Raw genomic sequence first — 18,836 nt, 5'->3', positions numbered from 1 at the left:
AATATTTTTTAGCACTGTTTGTCTAACCTCCCCTACAGGGACATCGACAGAAATGAAATAAATTTTAACACTCTGGTGTGCACTGGAAAGTATGTGGTGCGCATTAGAAACTATCTGGTGATATCTGGATAGTATCAGATAGTAGATACTATCTGAAAACAACTAGGTTGTTTCTAGTGCGTTCCGAGACAATGTAATGGTGACGTTGTGCAAATAATGCAGTAATATCTTAATAGTTAAGTCCAAGATTGAAGTAGACCTCAACAATATCCTGCATTGTCATTTTTAGCACGCCGAAACTGCTGGTGTCCGATGCGCGCCTGCAGTTTGTGGCCTATAAAATGAACTTGGCCTGGGTGTGTGGTGAGGAGTCTGCAGTCTGCAAGGATATTCAGGGATAGAATCCAACTATTATAAACACAATTACAATGTTATTGTTCTACAACATTTGATGTCATTACTTTATTAATTATTATGTGGTAGAGTTGTCAAATATGGATAATAATGAAATAATAGTTTTGAAAAAACTGTGCTGATGGTGGCTCAGTGAACAACTGATGTGGTTTGTTCTCAGATGAACAACAAGTTGAGGAGGGAAGTTTTAATATAGAGACTGAAGGAAGAAAAGAGGCAAAGACTGACTGAGTCACACCCAGAAAGTGTTGATGACAGTGTTGATTTCTATTCATTATTCCCCCATCCCAATTAAAGTCTTGGTAACACTTTACAATAAGGGTCCCTTAATTAACATTAGTTGATGCATTTTTAAACAATAACTAATGTTTAAGTAACATTACAATAATTAATAAAATTGCTTATCTAACATTTATTAATATATTAATTAACATCAGTTAGTGCATTAGTTAATGCATTTGTTAATGCATAACCAGACAGTAACTAATGGTTTGGTAAAATTAAAAAAAATACATAGGCCTATATAGGGTTAGGGTTTGTTAACTTAGCATTTATAATTTCTTAGTTAAGGAACACATGTGGGTTAATTAAGGTTAAATAATACCTATAAGGTATCATTACTTAACCTTAATTAACCATTAGTGAATGTTTTTTGGACCCTTATTGTAAAGTGTAGCTCATGTGTCCCTTAAGTAAGAAATTATAAATGCTTAAGTTAACAAACCCTAAACCTATAAAGGCCTATATATATTTTTAATTTCACCAAACTATTAGTTACTGTCTGGTTATGCATTAACGAATGCATTAACTAATGCATTAATTAATGCACTAACTCATGTTAATTAATACATTATTAAATGTTGGGTGAGCAATTATATTAATTATTGTAATGTTACTTAAACATTAATTATTTTCTTAAAATGCATTAACTAATGCATTTACCATTTACCACATGAGCATTGTGTAATTATTGACATCAACAATGGCGAGCTACTAGTTTATTTTTTGATTGAAAATTTCACAAATTCTATTAAAACAAAAACGATAAGAGGGGTTTTAATATAAAATTTCTATAACTTGTACTAACATTTATCTTTTAAGAACTACAAATCTTTCTATCCATGGATCGCTTTAACAGAATGTTAATAATGTTAATGCCATCTTGTCGATTTATTATTATAGTAAACAAATACAGTACTTAAGTACCGTATGTTGAATGTATATATCTGTCTTCTGTCTTATCTTTCCATTCCAACAATAATTTACAGAATTTACAGCTTCTTTACACCAAGCATTTTACCTATTGCAGATGCAGTCTTCCCAGCCTGGTGCAGGTCTATAATTTTGTCTCTGGTGTCCTTCGACAGCTTTTTGGTCTTGACCACAGTGGAGGTTGGAGTGTGACTGACTGAGATTGTGGACAGGTGTCTATTATACCGATAATGAGTTAAAACAGGTGCCATTAATACAGGTAACGAGTGGAGCCTCGTTAGATCTTGTTAGAAGTTAGACCTCTTTGACAGCCAGAAATCTTGCTTGTTTGTAGGTGACCAAATACTTATTTTCCACCACGATTTGCAAATAAATTCTTTAAAAATCAAACAATGTGATTTTCTGGATTTTTTTCCCCACATTCTGTCTCTCATGGTTGAGGTTTACCCATGTTGACAATTACAGGCCTCTCTAATCTTTTCAAGTCGGAGAACTTGCACAATTGGTGGTTGACTAAATACTTATTTGCCCCACTGTATATATTTTTTTAACCCTTCATTACAGTCGACCGGATGTTGTACTCGCCGACGAATTTACGTCATCGATGACGTCGACTATGTCGACTAGTCGGGACAGCTCTAGATTCTACTACAATCTAACGATATACTGGCAAGCAGGGAGGCCAGTGGGGTGGCCAAGAAATTTATAGAGAGGGCCGTGGCCACCCATTTGTGGCACCACTGCTGAATTTAAGAGAATCAAGAGTTTTCATCTACTTGAATGCAAAACCACAAATCTCAGCACCTTTTAGACACACCAAATGGAAAGAAACTTGCACACAGGTTAATGTTTAAAGAATTCTGCCAGCAAAACATTGACTCAATTTATTTTACATCCACATTTGACATTTGAAAGATACACCAATACCAAAGTCTCCACTTGGCTTCTTCTCTCATATTGCTTCACGCCATTGTGACATGAACGCTCACTGGACAGTTCATTAGGCACACCTGCATCAGCTACTTGGGTGTTCCGTACAAAATAAATTCGAAACAATACAAGTATTTATTATTATTTAAATTTTGGATGAATTTAGGGCTTTTAAATGGAATTTACATCAATACCGTATCTGTCTGCCTTATGCCATTGATGTATAACGTCCCGCTGGGTGTACCTAATAAAGCGACCAGCGACTGGAGAGAGAGAGAGAGACACCCTCAGACACGGAGCTGGCACACAATAAATTATTAAATTAACATACACACAACATATGAGCGGCTTGCAAACGCTTTTACAGTAGTAGCAATACCAGTGGTTGAAAAGGAAACAATCATCATCATTAAATACAGTACAAAGTCTTCCCGGCCATCATGATGTCACACGCTAGCACGATCACAATCTAATACAACACTCGAGATACACGCACACATACGCACGGCTCACCTGCTGGATTATAATTTACACCAATTTCGTCTTCCTTCAGTCTGTTTTTTTTTTTCTGCAAATGTAAATTGCCAGCCTGCCCGCTTTCTTTTCAACTTTAAAAGAATACAAGAAACAAAATCAAATGAAATGGAATAGAAACACATACTGTTAAGAAACCTATAGGGCTTCATTTTGCCTCCATCCCTGACTGGAGTATTACCGAATAGTATGAAAACCACAGACACAGGTTTAAAAAGTAACAAAATAAAACTAATACACTGCAAGATTAGAGTCACCTTTTTAAAACAAAATGTCACTTTTTAAATTTTTGTTTTTTGACCAAGTTGTATATTTTTTAGTAGGGCTGTCAAAATTATCGCGTTAACGGGCAGTAATTAGATTTTTTAAATTAATCACGGTAAAATATTTGACGCAATTAACGTACATGCCCCACTCATAACAGATCAAAATGACAGTACAGTTAAATGTTCACTTGTTACTTGTTTTTTGGTGTTTAGCACCCTCTGCTGGCGCTTGGGTCCAAGTGATTTTATGTGTTACATCAGGGGTCGGGAACCTTTTTGGCTGAGAGAGCCATGAACACCACATATTTTTAAATGTAATTCTGTGAGAGCCATGCAATATGTTTAAAACTAAAAAGTACAAGTAATATGTACATCTTATGTAATTTCAACACTTTTAAAGAACAATAAGTCTCTGAATTATTTTTAATAACTTTTATAAATGATAATAAATTAAATAACAATTATCAAAATAGTTATTTTAATATTTTGTGTCCACAAATAGACTGTTGTACTTACGGTTTTTAACCAGCAGGGGGGAGGCGTTCGCTACGTGTCGTGCATGGGCAATAAATGTTCGCATTTTAGAGCAATGTGAGACGGACGTTGTAAACTAGTATTTTTTTCTTGTTTGAGGTGATAAAAAGAGTATAATTTGACTGTGTATATTAGCGGATTGCTTTATTTTATGATGATTGTGATGAGTGCTGTGTGTTAATATAGTTCAGAAATACGTTAATCGTTAAGTATTGTAATGTCCGTAACTATTTGTGGGCCCTTGAAGAGGCCATCAGATGGCAGAGTAGTGACGTAGCGGGAAGCAAGGAGGAGAGAGCGTACGGCGTGAGAGCGAAGTTAGCATGTTGCAGATGCCGCTGTTATTTTGTTTATTATTTCTATGGTTGCCACCAACAATAAATTGGGAACGTCATCACCGACTCCTCTCCTTCCTATTTCCCCATTCTGTGCCATTACAATATCTTTATGTGTGACTGCAGATGTGTTCGTAATGGCGAGCGGACGACGAGTCTTCTGCCCTCAGCCGAGCGTATGGCTACTCGACTTTGGCAGCGAGCTAAACCGACAAAGAAACTTGGAGGCCCGAACTCCTTCCTCTCATTTATTTCTTTGTGTCAACGTGTGTGCGTGTGTGTGGTAAAACTGAAACATACATAAAACACAAATGTTATACACAAAATAAAAGGTTCTATACAATAACATGTTTATGTAAATAACAGAAAACTGGCTCCATTATGAGCAAATGAAATGAAGTGGCTACTTTAGCTTAGCACAAAAACGTGTGGGTTCGCGCCACATAAATAACAACAAAATAACAGAATAGACACACCAAAATTACATCTAACCCACTGTTAAAACGTACAAACTTACAGATTTTGTTTTGTCAAGGGTTCCCAACGATGTATGGTGCAGAGGAGGTGTGTAACGTCTTAACACCTCAAGGCCTCTTTTCCAACTGAAATAAAAAGTTCTTTCTGCCTGCTGCTTACAGCAAGTCGCCACTAGGGGAAGCCGAGCGCAAACAGCAATACCAAAGAAAAACTTAAGATTCTGAGTTAGAATAGCGACATCCTGTGGACGGATGAACAATGTACAATCTTAGAAAGAAATTAAACCCAAAAAGTAGTCAACATAAGACCAGAGGACATAACACTCCCCGCCTGACATCTGCAAGATGTCAGCTCTTAACTAATGAACGATACACAACAACAACTCGTTTTACATGCTACCCTTAGACAGCAAAAGCACAACTTCACGAATTGGGCGAATGTAAAACCTATTCTCGCCGTTTCGGCAAATCTTAACCTCAACTTTTCTGACATTACCGTCCTCACTTGGGAAAGATTTTGTGATCAGTCCGAGTGGCCAATTATTCCTATGTTCCAGAGACTCCCTCATTAAAACAACGTCGCCCATTTGAAGGTTCGGCTTTTTTATTTTCCACTTGCGACGAACCTGCAAGCCTGCGATGTATTCTTTCTGCCAACGACTCCAGAAAACATTAGCTAAGTACTGCACGCGCTTCCATTGGGCTTTGAATAGGTCACTGGTCTGAAACTGCCCTGGTGGAATCGGTGGTGTGCCAACCTTTTGCGTGAGTAGCATCGCAGGAGTAAGAATGACTGGGTTTTCGGGATCTGTAGAAACGGCTGTTAGCGGACGGGCATTTACAATTGCGGTAACTTCAGCTAACAATGTTACGAGTACTTCATGTGTGAGCTTCCCATATGGATGTTCAAGGAGCATTGCATTGAGGATTTTTCGGGTGACGCCGATCATGCGTTCCCAGGAACCAGCCATATGGGATGCATGTGGAGGATTAAACTGCCATTTGCACGCACTGTCTTTCAAGAATGTGCCTATTTTGTCATTGTGACAGCCTAGTTTGTCTATTTGGAGCTCTTTGCAGGCACTCACAAAATTTGTCCCACAATCAGATCTCAAGAGTTTGGCACCACCTCGGATGGCAAAGAAACGACGCAGTGCATTAATGAATGACGATGTGTCCATTGACTCAATCACTTCAATATGAATTGCACGTGTACTCATGCAGGTGAATATGACTGCCCATCTTTTAGCATCTGCATTAGCACCACGCGTTTTTCTCACTGTAACGGACCAGGGACCGAACACATCAAGGCCTACATTTGTGAAAGGAGGGTCCGTGGACAGCCTGTCTTCAGGTAGCTCAGCCATGATCTGTTCAGGTTGCCTGCCCCTTAATTTGCGGCATGTGATGCACTTGAAAATCACACTGCTTACTGCTCTTTTTCCTCCCACAATCCAAAAGCCCCCTGCTCTGACTGCTCCCTCCGTGAAATGCCTTCCCTGGTGACATAATTTTTCGTGAAAGTGTCTTATTATGAGCTGAGCAAGATGATGCTTTCCAGGGACGAGTATGGGATTGGTTTCTTCTGCAGACAACTGTGCTTTCTTTAGTCGGCCTCCAACTTTAAGGAGCCCTTGCGTGTCAACAAATGGATTCAGTTTGCTGAGTGGACTTGAGTTTTTTAGAGCTGTGCCTTTTTCAATGCATCCAATATCTTCTGCGAAGACCTCTCTTTGAACGGTGCGAATGATCGTGGTCTTGGCTAGTTGCAGTGACTTTTCAGTTAAATGTTTGTTGCAGTTGTGCCAGCCACGACAGGAAACCTCAGAGTTGTTCTTGAATGATTGAGCTATATGTTGGAGTTTGGCAATAGCCTTTTGCAGCACCTTCCAACTTGAAAACCTTTCAAATCTGGCACTATTAAACTGGCCTTTTGATAGGGTGGTAGTGCAAGTTGTTACCTCAGGACGCAACTCACAGTCAGTCTCTGGGTCTATGAGATCGAAGGTTTGACTTCGAACTTGACTTTGGTCCAACCTGGAGAGGAAAGCTGGGCCTCTGAGCCAGGTGGAGCTGGAGAGCTGCTCAGCGGGCAACGCTCGTGTGGCATGGTCTGCCGGATTTAAGTGTGTGGGCACGTAATGCCACTGGTGAGTTTGTGCAAAGCGCCTGATGCGTTCGACTCTGTTGTGCACATAAACGTGAAAGCGTCTCTTGGTGTTTGAGATGTACCCAAGCACTACCTTTGAGTCTGTGTAAAGATTCACCTGATCGACTGTGACATCCAGCTCCTCTAGAACCAACTCTGCTACTTCCACGGCCAGGACTGCTGCACAGAGTTCAAGTCGGGGTATGGTGATGTCTGGTTTAGGAGCTAAACGTGCTTTGCCGAGGAGGAATCCCACTTCGCTGTGTCCGTCCTCATTTGTGAGTTTGAGGTATGCTACCGCACCTACGGCTTTTGTGGAAGCATCACAAAAAACGTCAATCTCTATTCTTTGGGCTGCAGACAGCGGTATTGAAGTGTACATTCTGGGAATTTCAAGATGTTGTAGGTGTCCGAGGGAACTTTTCCACTTTTGCCACTGTTCTAATTTGTCTTTTGGCAGTTCAGTGTCCCACTCTGAAACATTTGTGGAAATGTCTCTGAGTATGGTTCTACCCCCTACGATTACTGGAATAGCAAAACCAAGTGGGTCGAACACACTGTTGATAACTGACAGAACTCCCCTTTTTGTGAACGGCCTTTCATTTACTCTTACTTGGAACTTGAATTGGTCAGTCAACAGCTCCCATCCTAAGCCCAAACTGCGCTGCATTGGTGGGGTAGTCTGCCCAATGTCAAGACCTTGCATGCCTACAGCACGATCTTCGGTTGGAAAGGCTCCTGTTATGAGAGGACAATTGGATGAGATTTTGTGCAGGCGTATGTTACACTGAGCCAGCATCTTCTGTGCCCTACTAAGAACATCAATGGCCTGCTCTATGGAAGAGAATGACTTTAGCCCATCATCTACATAGAAGTGCCGTTCAATGAATTCTTTTGCGTCACTGCCAAATTCCATTTCTCCTTCTATGGCTGTTCTTTTCAGTCCAAAGATGGCGACTGATGGGGAAGGACAATTACCAAACACATGGACAGTCATCCTAAATTCTTGCACTTTTCCATCAAGGTCATGATTTTGGAACCACAAGAAACGAAGGTAGTTACGGTGGTCTTCTCGTACTATAAAGTTGTGAAACATATGCTCCACATCTGCCATAACGGCGTATGGGTCGGACCTAAACCGCATCAGAACTCCTACGAGAGTGTTGTTAAGATCTGGTCCCTTGAGGAGCACGTCATTGAGAGAAACATTGTCAAGTTGAGCACTCGAATCAAAGACTACCCTAATTTTTTCTGGCTTTTGCGGGTGGTAAACGCCAAAACTAGGGAGATACCAGCACTCTTGATCTGGCGCCAGTGCGGGCGCTGGTTCGGCATGGCCCTTGCTGAATATTTTCTCCATAAACTCAGCGTAATGCGCTCTCATTTCAGGTTTTCTTCTCAGCGTTTTGCGGAGCGACATTAAACGATTGTAGGCCTGCTGCCGATTGTCAGGTAGGCGCCGCCTAGGTGAGCGGAATGGAAGTGGAGCTACCCAGTTATTCGCCTCATCTTTAGCAAAGTTGTTGTGCATAATGTCTAGGAACAACGCATCTTCTGCCGAAAGTGCAACTTTGTCGTCATTTGTTGTTTGTTGGAAAATATGTTGTCCTAGTTCCGCTTGTGTGTTTAGTGGATCGTTTTTGGTGTATTTCTCTTTGATAACGATTGTGTTTTCGCAAGGACTGAGGAACGTGGGACGTCCACTGTTTAGAACGTTCGTCTTAAATGAGTTCAATGTGGGTTTATGAGCTCCAGAGAGACAGACATCACCTATGACAACCCATCCTAAATCGAGACGCTGGGCATGAGGTGCATTGTTTGGCCCATTTACCTGACCACGAACTTTATGAGCCTGAATGATGTCCCTTCCCAGGAGCAGAAGAATGTCTGCCGATGGGTCGAGAGGAGGAATCTGTGAAGCGATTGATCGCAAATGAGGGTGAGCTGCTGCTACCTCAGGGCTGGGAATTTCGTCTCTATTATCTGGAATCTGATCACATTCTGTTATTGTAGGCAGCATCATGGAGACCTTACCATCTACATCTTCTACAACAAAGCCATCAGCTTTACGACCTTGTGTCTCTGATAAACCTGCACATGTTCTCATGGTGTATGGGAATATGGTACCTTGCACATTAAACATGTCAAAAAACGCAGATCTGGCTAAGGATGAATTGCTCTGATCATCCAACATGGCATATACCCTCTTTTTCTTTTCTGGAGAAGTTCGGCGATATACATTAACTAAACAGATCTTTGAGCATGATTTTCCTTTTACGCCTTGCCCACATACTTCTGTGCAACTGGCTGTGTTCACAGGATTTGGGCCCTCAGACTCCCCGCCGTGACTCTGGGTTGGGGGATTAAAGTCTTGAGGTGTCCATGGAGGTGGACCGACATGCATGGCAGACACATGAGCATCGCTATCACATTCTGAGCATTGGATAATAGCTTTACAGTCTCGAGCCCTGTGATTTGTGGACGCACAACATTTAAAACAAATGGCGTGCTCTTTGAGAATGTTCTTTCTTTCGTCTAGTGTTTTCATTCTAAACCCCCTGCATTTGACGAGTGAATGTGGTTTTTGGTGGATAGGACATTGTTTGTCTGGATCGGGTGCTGTCAATTTAGCCGGACTGATCTCTATTTTATTCACCGCCAATGGAACTCTGTATTTGTCTCGTCTTACTGATGTCTTATCAACCCTTGGATTTATTACGTTTGAACACTGTAACATAAAGCTAGGGTCTGTTCTCATTTCAGCGTAGTCATTTACGAACCGCACAAAATACGAAAAAGGTGGATAGACTGCACCGTTTTCCCTTTTGTATTTGGTACCTTGTGTAACCCATGACTCCTGGAGTCCATATGGGAGTTTTTCAACTATCGGGTTTATGCCCCTTGGTGTGTCGAGAAAGCTAAGACCCGGCAAATAACTTTCACTTTTGGCATACGATAGCTCTAACAGAAGATCAGCAAGCTCCTGCAGTAAGTGAGTGTCTTTGTTGGAGATTCTTGGAAAAGTCTGCAACCGTTGGAAGAGTGAGGATTCAATTACCTCTGGAGAGCCATAAGTCTTGTCTAGCCGCTGCCACAGACGTTGGAGACCTGCCTGTGGATTACTCACGTGGACCGCCCTGATCCTCTGAGCGTGTTGAAGAGACTCCCCGCCGAGCCACTTGGTGAGAAGGTCGAGCTCTTCGCTGGGCTTGAGATTGAGGCCTTCCGTCGCGTTGCAGAACATGGACTTCCAGGACAGGTAGGACTCTGGCCGGTTGTCGAAAACCTTGAACCCCGATGTCAGCAGATCACGCCGTGCTAGATAGGCTGCTAAATTGGACAGTTCACTTTGTGGGGTTGCTGAAGGTGTAGGCTGGTGTGAGATGTCCGTTCTCGCACGATGAGATTGGAGATGCTCTTCGTCAGCGATGTCGATGTGACGCACATGTGGAAAAGCACCAGCTGATTTTGGGCTATTTTCTGGTTGTTGAGAGTCATTGTGCCTAACCAGGTGCTCAGTGTTTGGCGTTTGTGTGCCATCTGCTTGCACACGCTGGTCGTCAAAGTGAGCATGCACATACTCTTGTGCACGCCTGATGGAGGGGGGTGTCTTGGAAAATACCCCTTGCTCGCTGAGGTCGACTTTGGCGCGCTCCTCTTCTTCGAAAGTCGCCTCCCAAACTTTAGCTGCGGCGAGCGCTGCTTCTGCTTCACCTTCCGTCTTCAGAGCGTGTAGTGTTGCCTCGATGCGTGCCTTCTCGACCTCCATGTCGATTTGGCGTTTGGCGTACCGTGCTCTGGCGTAGGCAGCTTCGGCGTCTGCTCGTGCTTGTGCAGCAGCTTGACTCGTTCTGGACCGGCGTGAAGAATGAGAATGACTGGCCTCCGACCTGGTGACCACTTGGCTGATAGGTGGTGAAACTTCTTGTTGAGACATCTTGGGTGCTTGATGTGTTGAAAATCTTTTTACTCTTCTGCCCTCAGCCGAGCGTATGGCTACTCGACTTTGGCAGCGAGCTAAACCGACAAAGAAACTTGGAGGCCCGAACTCCTTCCTCTCATTTATTTCTTTGTGTCAACGTGTGTGCGTGTGTGTGGTAAAACTGAAACATACATAAAACACAAATGTTATACACAAAATAAAAGGTTCTATACAATAACATGTTTATGTAAATAACAGAAAACTGGCTCCATTATGAGCAAATGAAATGAAGTGGCTACTTTAGCTTAGCACAAAAACGTGTGGGTTCGCGCCACATAAATAACAACAAAATAACAGAATAGACACACCAAAATTACATCTAACCCACTGTTAAAACGTACAAACTTACAGATTTTGTTTTGTCAAGGGTTCCCAACGATGTATGGTGCAGAGGAGGTGTGTAACGTCTTAACACCTCAAGGCCTCTTTTCCAACTGAAATAAAAAGTTCTTTCTGCCTGCTGCTTACAGCAAGTCGCCACTAGGGGAAGCCGAGCGCAAACAGCAATACCAAAGAAAAACTTAAGATTCTGAGTTAGAATAGCGACATCCTGTGGACGGATGAACAATGTACAATCTTAGAAAGAAATTAAACCCAAAAAGTAGTCAACATAAGACCAGAGGACATAACAACGAGTGAATGCTAGTAGTGTCTAAAATGCAGAAGTTAAATGTTTTGTCACAAAAACTTGTATTTGTTTATTAATATAATTATGTAAGAATCCACATTTCAGAGCGAATAAGAAATGAGCCGTGTGTGTGCAGCAATGCGAGACGGACGTTGTTTTTTTTCTTGTTTCAGCTGTACAAGAAACAATGAAAATAAAGCAAAATTAAATGTGTAGCAACAGACTGAAGCATTTAATCCCTGTCTGCACCACGCTACAGATCTATAGCTATTATTTCAACCGACTGCCACACGCATCATCTGACTTTAGACGTTCTCCACTGCCGCACCTGTAGTGTCCCGAATGTCGCCTGATCACTAGTTTGCTAATGGAAAATATGTGAGCGCCCCTTACTGGTTGCTATTTTTAACGCTTCCCCTGTGGCTCTTACGCCCGCCAGGTTTCCCCCTGAGGTCCTAGCCCCCTTCCCATTACATAACGAAACTTTTTTTTTTTTTTTTTGAATAACTGAAGATTTGTCTGCGAGCCAGATGCAGCCATCAAAAGAGCCATATCTGGTTCGCGAGCCATAGGTTCCAGACCCCTGTGTTACACCATGAGTGAGCATGGTGTAATTATTGACATCAACCATGGCGAGCTTCTAGTTTATTTTTTGATTGAACATTTTACAAATTTTAATACAACGAAAACATTAAGAGGGGTTTTAATATAAAATTTCTATAACTTGTACTAACATTCATCTTTTAAGAACTACAAATCTTTCGATCCATGGATCGCTTTAAGAGAATCTTAATAATGTTTATGCCATCTTGTTGATTTATTGTTATAATAAACAAATACAGTACTTATGTACCGTATGTTGAATGTATATATTCATCTTGTGTTTTATCTTTCTATTCCAACAATAATTTACAGAAAAATATGGCATATTTTATAGATGGTTTTAATTGCGATTAATTACGATTAATTTTTAAGCTGTAATTAACTCGATTAAAAATTTTAATCGTTTGACAGCCCTATTTTTTAGCTTAACGTCGTAATGAGAATGCAGTCATGCATTTGAAGAAAAAAGTTTTGTATTTTTATGTCATAATTATTTTAGAGGGAACAATTTTTTAGAATTTAACAGTTTAGGTCATGTTTTTAAGTAATATTAATTGTCACCCTTTCTGTGATATATCACAAAAATGAGTACACCCCTTGCATTTCTGCAGATATTTAAGTATATATTTTCATGGGACAACACTGATAAAATGACACTTTGACACGATGAAAATTAGTGGCCGTTTACATGCTGACTCTCCGAGAATACGAAAAATTTCAAATTTGCATTTGCGTCTCCATTTGAACAATGTCGCGATTCCGCATGAAAACGATGTAGTATTCATGCCAGGCCCTAGGGGGCAGTGCAGATTTACTGGGCGACAGAGAATGATGCACTCTGACCCCACCAACCTCCCTCAGCCCAGAAAAAAGTATCCCCGCCCACTCGAAGCAATGTCATTTTTCTTTTGTTCAAAAAGGCACAAAAATTGAAACGTTCAACATATTTGATTTAAAAATATTATTAAAACAATAAATTAAAGCAGACATTCCGCCATATTTGCCGTTTTTAATGTTTAGTAGCACCGCTGTGCACGCCCAATGTGACGTGTACGAGTGCTGACGTTAGCAGCGCGGTCTCGCGCCGCAGGAGCCTTTGATATGCATGCCGAGGAAGCCCTCCTCGACCCCCCGCAATCGGATTCTTCCACTTTGGAAGCAGGATTCAGGATTTTTTGTCTTCGCCTTCGGTCTTTGTCGACACCATAGGCACGCGAGGCAAGTCCGCAACTCAGTCATTGCGTCTTTGTGTCGCAGAGTCGTCATGTAAACTGCCCCTTAGTCTATGTGCAGCTTATATAAAAGAGCAGGGGTGGCCAACCCTGGTCTTCGAGGGCCATTGAGTACTGCTTGTCATTTTCCCTCCAAAATGTCATGTGACTCGTTACAGGAGTGCTCTGCATTGCTGCAGAGATTGAAGAGGTGGGAGGGTCAACCTGTTAGTGCTCAGACCATACGCCGCAGTCTACATCACATTGGTGTGCATGGCTAGCATTTAAGCTAGCGGACTTTTTTTAGGCAAATTAGGCTAATTTAATCTACTAGATGTACATATTGATCAGACGAGATGGACGTTTGAACATGATTGTTTTGTGTCGTGTTTTATTGTTAAAATGTGTGTCGTTTTGAAACATAAGTGTACATATGTGTGTTAAAAGTTTTTAAAATTCTCAAAAGTGAAGGAAGGAAAAAGCTTCAAAAAGCACAATTGCCTTGTTTGCTATCTGTAAAGCTGAACAAGGCCAGAACACGTCACATTAATAAAGTAAAAAAGAACATGCTGTGGAGTAGTTTACGTGACGGAAAAAAAAAAAAAAAAACGACTGAGAGACAATATGGCGGAGGAGACTCCGGCGTTGTAAAGTCGAAATCGTGTAAGTCGAGTACGTCGTATTTTAAGAATAAAGTCAAGTCAGATGAACATTTTTCTCAAAATATTCAACATCTTTGTCGTAAAATGATGACTTTAATCTCATAGTGCTTTGTTTTTCTTCTTCAGATCATGGCCTGAATACTCCTTTGTAGAATCTGCTTGCTTTGGAGTAAAAAAATAAGTACTGAAAAAATACAGAAAGCTGTAAAAATGGTAGAAAAATAATGAAGAGGCAAATAAGTGGGACACTGGCAAACAATTGGACTTGTCCCAGAAGGCGGCAAAAAGACCTGTCAAAGGCAAATCAGTACTACGCAAGTAAGGCAATTCAAAACAGCAGACACTGCGACTTTAAAAGGAACGCTCATATGGCGGCCATATTGGTCAGTGCACGCGAGGCTCCCGAGACCATTTCTTCGAATCGCCTCGCGCCGATCGGCTTTGGCTCGAAATAGAAAGTGAGGCTGTAAGCTCGTCCCCACAAACATGCTGACGGTCGAACCTCTAAAATGTTTGTACTTCTTGGAAATTGAGCGAGCCTTCCTGAAGTTCAGTGTCGTAAAATGGCAACGTTTTCAGGTCCTGTCGTGTGGTTCTAAAAGAGCAACATGTACAGCGAAATCCCAGATAGTTGTGGTTCTCTATGCACTTATTTACATATTTTTCCTGATATATTTGCTTGAAAGAAATCACTTACAGTGGGGCAAATAAGTATTTAGTCAACCACTAATTGTGCAAGTTCTCCCACTTCATAATATTAGAGAGGCCTGTAATTGTCGATGTGGGTAAACCTCAACCATGAGAGACAGAATGTGGGGAAAAAAAAAAAAAAAAAAACAGAAAATCCCATTGTTTGATTTTTAAAGAATTTGTTTGCAAATCATGGTGGAAAATAAGTATTTGGTCAATACCAAAAGTTCATCTCAATACTTTGTTATGTACCCTTTGTTGGCAATAACAGAGGCCAAATGTTTTCTGTAACTGTTCACATGCATTTCACACACTTTTGCTGGTATTTTGGCCTATTTCTCCATGCAGATCTCCTCTAGAGCAGTGATGTTTTGGGGCTGTCGTTGGGCAACACGGACTTTCAACTCCTTCCACAGATTTTCTATGGGGTTGAGATCTGGAGACTGGCTAGGCCACTCCAGGACCTTGAAATGCTTCTTACGAAGCCACTCCTTTGTTGCCCTTGCTGTGTGTTTGGGATCATTGTCATGCTGAAAGACCCAGCCACCTCTCATCTTCAATGCCCTTGCTGGTGGAAGGAGATTTTCACTCAAAATCTCTCGATACATGGCCGCATTCATTCTTTCCTTTGCATAGATCAGACGTCCTGGTGCCTTTGCAGAAAAACAGCCCCAAAGCATGTTTCCACCACCATGCTTCACAGTGGGTATGGTGTTCTTCGGATGCAATTCAGTATTCTTTCTCCTCCAAACACGAGAACCTGTGTTTCTACCAAAAATTGCTATTTTGGTTTCATCTGACCATAACACATTCTCCCAGTCCTCTTCTGGATCATCCAAATACTCTCTAGCGAACCGCAGATGGGCCTGGACGTGTACTGGGTTCAGCTGGGGGACACGTCTGGCAGAGCAGGATTTGAGTCCCTGGCGGCGCATTGTGTTACTGATAGTAGCCTTTGTTACTGTGGTCCCAGCTCTCTGTAGGTCATTCACTAGGACCCCCCGTGTGGTTCAGGGATTTTGCTCACCGTTCTTGTTATCATTTTGACGCCACGGGGTGAGATCTTGCATGGAGCCCCAGATCGAGGGAGATTATCAGTGGTCTTGTATGACTTCCATTTTCTAATAATTGCTCCCACAGTTGATTTCTTTACACCAAGCATTTTACCTATTGCAGATTCAGTCTTCCCAGCCTGGTGCAGGTCTACAATTTTGTCTATGGTGTCCTTCGGCAGCTCTTTGGTCTTGGCAATAGTGGAGTTTGGTGTGTGACTGACTGAGGTTGTGGACAGGTGTCTTTTATACCGATAATGAGTTAAAACAGGTGCCATTAATACAGCTAACAAGTGGAGCCTCGTTAGACCTCGTTAGAAGAAGTTAAACCTCTTTGACAGCCAGAAATCTTGCTTGTTTGTAGGTGACCAAATATTTTCCACTCTAATTTGGAAATAAATTCTTTAAAAATCAAACAATGTGATTTTTTTTTTTTTTTTTTTTCCACATTCTGTCTCTCATGGTTGAGGTCTACCCATGTTGACAATTACAGGCCTCTCTAATCTTTTCAAGTAGGAGAACTTGCACAATTGGTGGTTGACTAAATACCTATTTGCCCCACTGTATATTGCCCAAGATGAAAAGAAAGGAAAGTCAGGCGGTAGATTTCGCATGAGAGACATCAGTCAGCTTTTACAGTGGTACTTCGAGACACGGAAGCTTCGGAACACGAAATTTTTTTTGAAGCTTTTCCTCTTTTATATTATGAAACGTACTGTAATAGATAGTTCTTGCTTGCAGCAATGTGATAATGCAAATACGTTTGAACACAAATGTAAACAAAAGAAATATACACACTACAATCTGCTACACAATGCTCATGTGCATCAAAAGAATATAACTTACAAGCAATGGTGTTTCAAGGAACAAACACTGAGATGAAATGGCAAGAACTGCAAAAAGGCAAAGGCTGCCAAAGTTAGTTAATCTTTTAGCACATTTTACTATGAGCTTGAGTAGTCGTGTGATAACGTCTGTAGAATGAGCTGAAACCTCACAAATTCATTACACTTAAGCACCACTACGGGGTGACAAATAATTAACAAAGACAGGCAATCAGAGGACATGACAGTGCCATAAGTTCCTGCTTCCTGCTTAAAACGTAATTCATTATAAGAAAAAAACCATGATACAAAAGCAACTTTGGAATGAATTAATTCCGTATCTTGAAGTACCACTGTAACTTTAAAGTTAATCTTGCGAAATGACTTTGAAATGATAGTTTCTGGATCACAGTTTGTGGTGTATTTACGGTTTCAATTACAAAATTTAATTACTTGCTGTTTTTTTTTTTTCTTTTCACTGTCCCTACGCCTATAGCGGGGGCCAGGGTATTTTTATTTATGATATTTGGTTCATTGAAAAAAAGCTATCTTTTATGGCCGAGCACAGGCATAGATACTGTGAATTATGGCTTTTTTGTGGTCCAAACATTCCAAGCCCCTACAAAAAACATGTACCCAGTGTCAAGACTTGACCCCCTTGGTGGGCTCAGTAGACTGGCGCACATCAGTCCACTCCTGCATGGTATTCTGCAGGGCCTGCGTTTTCTCCTTATCCACCAGAACATAGTCCACTTTCTCATCAGATGTTACAGACGACGTCGACGGCTGCCGAGTGACAAAAACACAAAATTTTCACAGTGCTCTTACACGTTGTAATATAATAGCCATTTACCTTTCTGTGCGCACTTGGCGACCCGGGCTGGAAGTCCAGTGCGAGGTAGTCCACGTTGCCACTCTTGCGAAGGGCCGGACTGCTGGTGCTGCTCACGGCCGGGGAGGTAGACGCTGGGTTGTGCTATCGAGAAAACGAACGTGGTTATGGCATGCTGAGCTTTTAATGTTTGAATTATACACACTCACCATGGCCACATAGTTCTCCTCGCTGTCTGCAGAGTCAGTGCTGGTGATGCTTTGCGTGGAGATGGGACGACAACGCTGCGACGACATGGAATTCATGGCGGGCCTGTGGCAAAGCACACCGGGAGGCTGTTACTAGATTGTTCTTGGTTCTAGACAAATTTTGAAAGTCTTGATCTGGTCGTGCCCTGACCAAGACTTGTTAGAAATCAAAAACAACTGAGAATAAATCAAGACTTTTGATAGTCAAGAATGAGACCAAGACAGAAACCCTGAATTCACGACCGACAGTAAGTCTTTTGGCAATCGAATTCACGGCAAAGCCTTGATCTTGACTTAATCTCAGTGATTCCCTAGATCAAGACATTTTGGAATCAAGACACAGACTAAAACCATGACTGACACCTGACGAAGACTTGTTAGAAATCAGGAACAAGTGATATTAAATCAAGACTTGTTATAGTCAAGAATGAGACCAAGACAGAAACCTTGAAACCAAGACCTAGACTAAATGTTTTGGCAATTGAATCCACTTAATCTCAGTGATTCCCGAGATCAAGACATTTGGGAGTAAAGACACAAACCAAAACCATGACTGAGACCTGACCAAGACTTGTTAGAAATCAGGAACAACTGAGATTAAATCAAGATTTGTGATAGTCAAAGAACGAGACAGAGACAGAAACCCTGAACCCAAGACCTAGACTAAGTCTTTTGGCAATCGAATCCACTTAATCTCAGTGATTCCCAAGATCAAGGCATTTGGGAGTAAAGAAACAAACCAAAACCATGACTGAGACCTGACCAAGACTTGTTAGAAATCAGGAAAAACTAAGATTAAATCAAAACTTTTGATAGTCAAGAACGAGACCAAGACAGAAACCCTGAACTCAAGACCTAGACTAAATCTTTTGGCAAGCAACTCCACTTAATCTCAGTGATTCCCAGGGACAGGACTTTTTGGAATCAAGACACAGACCAAAACCATGACTGAGACCTGACTAACACTTGTTAGAAATCAGGAACAACTGTGATTAAATCAAGATTTGAGATAGTCTAAAACAAGACCAAGACAGAGACCCCTAACCCAAGACCTAGACCAAGTCTTTTGGCAATTGAATCCACTTAATCTCAGTGATTCCCAAAATCAAGACATTTGGGAGTAAAGAAACAAACCAAAACCATAACTAAGACCTGACCGAGACTTGTTAGAAATCAGGAAAAACTAAGATTAAACCAAAGCTTTTGATAGTCAAGAACGAGACCAAGACTGAAACCCTGAACCCAAGACCTAGA

At 41.4% G+C, this 18,836-nt stretch overlaps 3 protein-coding genes across 5 annotated transcripts in view; all 3 read right to left on the bottom strand.

Moving 5' to 3' along the window:
• Positions 1–2,492: 2,492 nt before the first annotated feature.
• On the bottom strand, positions 2,493–6,713 carry LOC130917048 (uncharacterized). Of its 3 annotated transcripts, XM_057838099.1 has the most exons (4): positions 4,743–6,713; positions 3,070–4,514; positions 2,751–2,819; positions 2,554–2,645 (listed from the first exon to the last, which is right to left on the bottom strand). In XM_057838099.1, exon 1 carries the CDS (start codon positions 6,066–6,068, stop codon positions 5,091–5,093), a length of 978 nt encoding a protein of 325 aa, XP_057694082.1. In that variant the 5' UTR covers positions 6,069–6,713; the 3' UTR covers positions 2,554–2,645; positions 2,751–2,819; positions 3,070–4,514; positions 4,743–5,090. The 3 variants fall into 3 exon arrangements, with proteins under 3 accessions (XP_057694083.1, XP_057694082.1, XP_057694081.1); XM_057838098.1 differs by having other exon boundaries at positions 2,561–2,645; positions 2,751–4,514; XM_057838100.1 differs by having other exon boundaries at positions 2,493–4,514.
• On the bottom strand, positions 6,308–14,706 carry LOC130917692 (uncharacterized). The gene is made up of 5 exons (XM_057839336.1): positions 11,182–14,706; positions 8,924–10,953; positions 6,969–7,159; positions 6,663–6,782; positions 6,308–6,334 (listed from the first exon to the last, which is right to left on the bottom strand). The coding sequence occupies exons 2-5, from the start codon at positions 10,785–10,787 to the stop codon at positions 6,308–6,310; spliced, it is 2,202 nt and encodes a 733-aa protein (XP_057695319.1). The 5' UTR covers positions 10,788–10,953; positions 11,182–14,706.
• A 1,482-nt stretch (positions 14,707–16,188) lies between these two features.
• Positions 16,189–18,836, bottom strand: part of LOC130917314 (GRB2-associated-binding protein 2-like) — a 141,514-nt gene continuing 138,866 nt past the window's right edge. The window contains exons 8-10 of the mRNA XM_057838581.1: positions 17,544–17,646; positions 17,356–17,478; positions 16,189–17,288 (exon numbers count right to left, since the gene is read on the bottom strand). Coding sequence (XP_057694564.1) covers positions 17,145–17,288; positions 17,356–17,478; positions 17,544–17,646 — 370 coding nt within the window. The 3' untranslated portion in view covers positions 16,189–17,144. The remainder of the gene's footprint in view (positions 17,289–17,355; positions 17,479–17,543; positions 17,647–18,836) is intronic.

This window comes from Corythoichthys intestinalis, chromosome 6, assembly GCF_030265065.1.
Source record: "Corythoichthys intestinalis isolate RoL2023-P3 chromosome 6, ASM3026506v1, whole genome shotgun sequence".
Classification (NCBI taxonomy): Eukaryota; Metazoa; Chordata; class Actinopteri; order Syngnathiformes; family Syngnathidae; genus Corythoichthys; species Corythoichthys intestinalis.
The sequence above is the reverse complement of the archived record's forward strand: the minus strand, read 5'-3'. Positions and strand labels throughout refer to the sequence as shown.